The 4770-nt window shown below is 37.0% G+C and overlaps 1 protein-coding gene across 1 annotated transcript; it reads right to left on the reverse strand.

The window, feature by feature from the left end:
- Positions 1 to 273: 273 nt before the first annotated feature.
- On the reverse strand, positions 274 to 1329 carry LOC102480411 (olfactory receptor 6C2). Its single transcript, XM_006167165.1, has one exon. It carries the CDS (start codon positions 1327 to 1329, stop codon positions 274 to 276), a length of 1056 nt encoding a protein of 351 aa, XP_006167227.1.
- Positions 1330 to 4770: the final 3441 nt, after the last annotated feature.

Raw genomic sequence — 4770 nt, forward strand, 5'->3', positions numbered from 1 at the left:
TAAGAAAATGCTGATTTATAGGAAGAAACAAGGGTGACTCTAGTGGGTCCAATACAGAATAGAAGACCTACTCTAGATAGACACTACACAAATAGAATACACACTAAGAAAATATGCTTACAGATGCTGATGTCTACACTCCCCTAGTTCCTAAAGAAAAATATAAATCGTTTGACTAAGTTGTTAAAGGCTTGTTTCACTTGCTTGTTCCTCAGAGTATAAATAAATGGGTTTAACATGGGGGAAATGGAAGTAGCAAGTAATGACACCCCTTTATTGATGGCCATCTTCTTTTGCTGAAGGTCTGATATAGACAAAGATGCAGCTGCTATAGGTAATGGAGACCACAATCATGTGGGAAGAACAAGTGGAAAAGGCTTTTGTCCTTTGCTGAGCAGAGGGAAATCTTAGAGTTCGTTTGACTAAGTTGTTAAAGGCTTGTTTCACTTGCTTGTTCCTCAGAGTATAAATAAATGGGTTTAACATGGGGGAAATGGAAGTAGCAAGTAATGACACCCCTTTATTGATGGCCATGTCATCTTTTGCTGAAGGTCTGATATAGACAAAGATGCAGCTGCTATAGGTAATGGAGACCACAATCATGTGGGAAGAACAAGTGGAAAAGGCTTTTGTCCTTTGCTGAGCAGAGGGAAATCTTAGAGTTGTTCTAATAATATATAAGTAGGACAAAACTACACACACCAGAGTCAGGAAAAGAATTAGCGCAGAGCAGACAACCACCATTTTCTCTATGAACCACGTATCTGAGCATGAGATCTTCAGCATAGGATTAGCATCACAGACAAAGTGGTCAATGGCATTAGAGTCACAGAATTCCAGATTTAGCCCCAAGCTAAGTGGTGGGAGGATGAGGAACAAAGTAATCACCCAACAGCAGAAGATGAGCCTTTGACAGACTCTGTGGTTCATGATGGTCATGTAATGCAAGGGTTTGCAGATGGCTACATAGCGATCATAGGACATGGTGGCCAGGAGGAAAAACTCTACTATTCCACACAGGTCTGTAAAGAAGAGTTGGCATACACAAGCATTGTAGGTAATGACCCTGTCTCCTGTTGATAGACTGTACAAGAATCTAGGAATACAGGCAGAGGTGAATGAGATTTCTAAGAATGCGAAATTTTGGAGAAAAAAGTACATGGCGGTCTTAAGGTGAGAATCCACTAATGTGAGGATGATGATAGTCAGGTTTCCACTTACACTCAACATGTAGGTGATAAGGAGAAATATAAAAATCAGAATCTGTAGCTGGGGGTCATCTGTCAGTCCCAGGAGGATGAAACTCGTTATTGTCGTATGGTTTCTCATCATTATCTTCTGAATTCTGGCCAATGTGCATTTGAAACAAAGATAAGGTTCAGCATAGGGTATGGAAATGTTTTGCAATGCATCCTGTTTAGATATACCACACATTGAATTTTGGGGACTAGTGGATGGCTTAGTGATTACTGGACTTCTACATAGTTAACTGTGTTTCAAGTACCAACCAGGCTTCTTGAAAGTCACAATGGGTTCATGTGCATGCATGCCCAAAATCCTGAAAGGAGAATGGAGAAGAAGAGATTGCAGCATGGCCATACCCATGGGGAGTGATTTTTCACTTTCTAGCTCTCTGTATGCCTGGCAAGTGCACATGCTTTATAGCAGATCTCTCTCTCTCTCTCTAAAAAAAAGCCACACTTACATTATATGTATTTATTTACTTGATAGTAAAAATTTTTAATAAACAATATATGCTCTCAACTCTATTGATATGTCCTTAGATAGGTTTGAAACGTGTCTTCTGACCCTTTAAACCAAAACATGTGGTAAGATAAATGTTTTACATTGCAATTCAGTATATATGAGGACCACACACTAAACATATTTCAGAAACAACTACAGTAAATAACAACAAAACTAATCTTTAGATTATACCTAATTATTACCTTTGGTGGTATTTATTCCAATTTATCTCACTCAAAACAAATAGAAATATAATTAAAATTAGTTTTATTGCCTACTAGATGGTCATGACCTATGATATGAAAAGTAATTGACTTTTCTTAAGAAACTTTCAATAATATGTCCCAGTATAATGCAATTTGTCAATGATATTAATAATATATTCAAAGTATAATGTAATTTGTCAATGATATTAACAATATATTCAAACGTTTAATTTAGCCTTTGGAATAGATTTGTCAATAGCATTACACTTGTTCCTCTGAGAGCAATGGAAACATGAACGTTATGTGTCCTTTATTAAGAATTTTCTCTTTATCTTAAATAAATTTTATTCAAATTTATTATCTGCTTAGAATTTATTTCTCTGGAGAGATTGAAAACACATGTATTATGGTTATGATACAACAAGATTTTCAATACCCATCTGTCAAAACAGTTGATGACTAAATTTCACTGTCATTAAAGACATAATACTCTGCAAAGTATAATTCCCTATAGACAAACATATTCTAGTATTTCTCATGAGTTTCTGGGGCTAGCAAATAGCATGATGGTTAAGGGTGCTGAACTCCCACGTGGTCGACTATGATTCAATCCCGGACCCGGTGGCTTGCTTTCTCACTTTCCCACTCTCTCCCCAGCTCTGGTCAAATTAAAACAGTAAATACAGGGACCAGCAGTTAGAGTAATGGCTATGTAGTTGCCTGCTGTTTGCGTCCTGAACCCGGTGGCTTAAAACTCATGCCGGGCGCGTGTGCGTGCGTGCCCAAGATCCCAAGAGGAGAACAGAGGAGAAGGGATTGCGGCGTGGCCATCCCCCCTTGGGGGTGATTTCTCGCGTTCTGTCTCTCTGTCGCTCTCTGTTTGTCTGGTGCGTGCACGTGCCCTATAGCAAACAACCTCTCAAAAAAAAAAAAAAAAACAGTAAATACATAAATGAAGTTAAATAAAATAATTCTTAAAAAAAAGAATTTCTCATGAGTTTCTGAAATTGTTCACAGCTTTATTTGATTTTTCAATGTTTTCCCACTTTGGTTGAGAACTCAGAGGGCTTTTGATATATATACTTAATTCACCAATATGTGAGAAAACATTCTGTAGTTGTATACAGCTGAAGACTATTATCCTAGTATTTTATACCTGCTATTTGTCTTAATGGAACACTTAGATTCTGTGTTATCAAGTCGCTGATGTTATAAGAAACTCTGTTTTATGTACATTCTCCAGTCTGATTTCCATTCTTAAATTCTGCAATAACTTTGTCTAATTCCTGACCTCTAATTCACTCCTTACTTTTTTATGACTTCTGTACATATCATTCCACTGGAACTGCTCTTGGCAGGTTTACCTTCTATTGCTTCAAGGCTAAATGAGGTGTAGCTATTTAACATAGCCTTTGTTGCATTTGCCAGGTCCAATGAATCCTTTCTTAAAACGTTCTAGTCACAAAACTTGAATGATATATTCCACTGAAACTGCTCTTGGCAGGTTTACCTATTGCTTCAAGGCTAAATGAGGTGTAGCTATTTAACATAGCCTTTGTTGCATTTGCCAGGTCCAATGAATCCTTTCTTAAAACGTTCTAGTCACAAAACTTGAATGATATCCAGGCTCCTGGTTTTTGCTTTTCCTTTAGTTTCTCCCTTATAAAATTTTGTCTCCTACTTATCTGTATAGCGCTGATATTTCTCAGACTTTATCCATACTTCTTCTTCTCTGTTTCTCTATGTGCTTATCCTAGATATTGCACTAAACTCTATGAATATTCAATATTTGATGATTTCAAAATGTGTATATCTAAAAATGATGTCACTGGATGTTATATGTTTGCACCAAGAAGTTTTACACTCCTTGTAAGTGAACATGTTCAAATGGAATACCTCATGTCTGCCTTCTTGCCATACTTTGCTAGACTAAAACAAACACCAACCTTACTGCCCAATGTTGACACTTAAGATCAAGCTATAGCATTTGATTTTAGCCCTCTTTTGAAACTATTGATGTTGCAGGTACATTAATATACTTTTACATTCATATACATTCATATATTTTTAGAATCCCTGACTCTCATTAGGGAGCTTTGTTTAGTGGCAACGGAATTGTGAGAAGTAACTCCAAAAGCACCATACAGTGTGGTAGCAATTCTAGCTAAACTACGTTTCTGGAAGAATTTCATTTAGTTGTCATGTTTTTCTTCTTTCCCTTACTCCATCCCATTTTCTGATTGAGATTTTGTCTGTTACTAACTTGCTCCTCAGCTTTGTTTAGAGTAGTCAGAGGACTCTTTCTGAATCTCCCAAAACGTATTAAGACCCCCTTATGCTTAATAGAAGATGCAAAATGTTGTGAAAAACTCCATGTTAATCTTATTTAATATAACAACAACAGGGCTGAAGGAGTCTGATACTTAGTGTCAAATCTAGACACTTAGCCTCAGGCCTAGATGATGTCATATTGTTTATTATGCAGATTAAATTATAAAACTATTCTGACACTCTTACATTTGCATATCCCTGATTCTAACATAGGAAAGTCTAGCTTGCTCTTGCTTTTGGTAGAATAGATGTGCTGAGTGGCTCCTAAGTCTCACTCTGTAATCTGAGTGCTTTCTGAGCGCCAACATAACACCATTAAGGTGAGAAAGTGGTACTTGATGTATTGCTGTGGTTGGCAGAGAAATAACATTTCTTGTATATTTTTCATTTAAGCTTCTTTTTAATTTTTTTTGGAGAGGTTTTTGCTACAGGGCGCGTGCGCTCGCCAGACAGACAGAGAGCCACAGAGAGACAGAAAGCGAGAATT

This window comes from Tupaia chinensis, unplaced genomic scaffold (assembly GCF_000334495.1).
Source record: "Tupaia chinensis unplaced genomic scaffold, TupChi_1.0 Scaffold144552_1, whole genome shotgun sequence".
NCBI lineage: Eukaryota > Metazoa > Chordata > Mammalia > Scandentia > Tupaiidae > Tupaia > Tupaia belangeri.

Coding starts and splice junctions, on each gene's coding strand:
- LOC102480411 (XM_006167165.1), bottom strand. CDS start 1,329: ATGAGAAACCATACGACAATAACGAGTTTCATCCTCCTGGGACTGACA.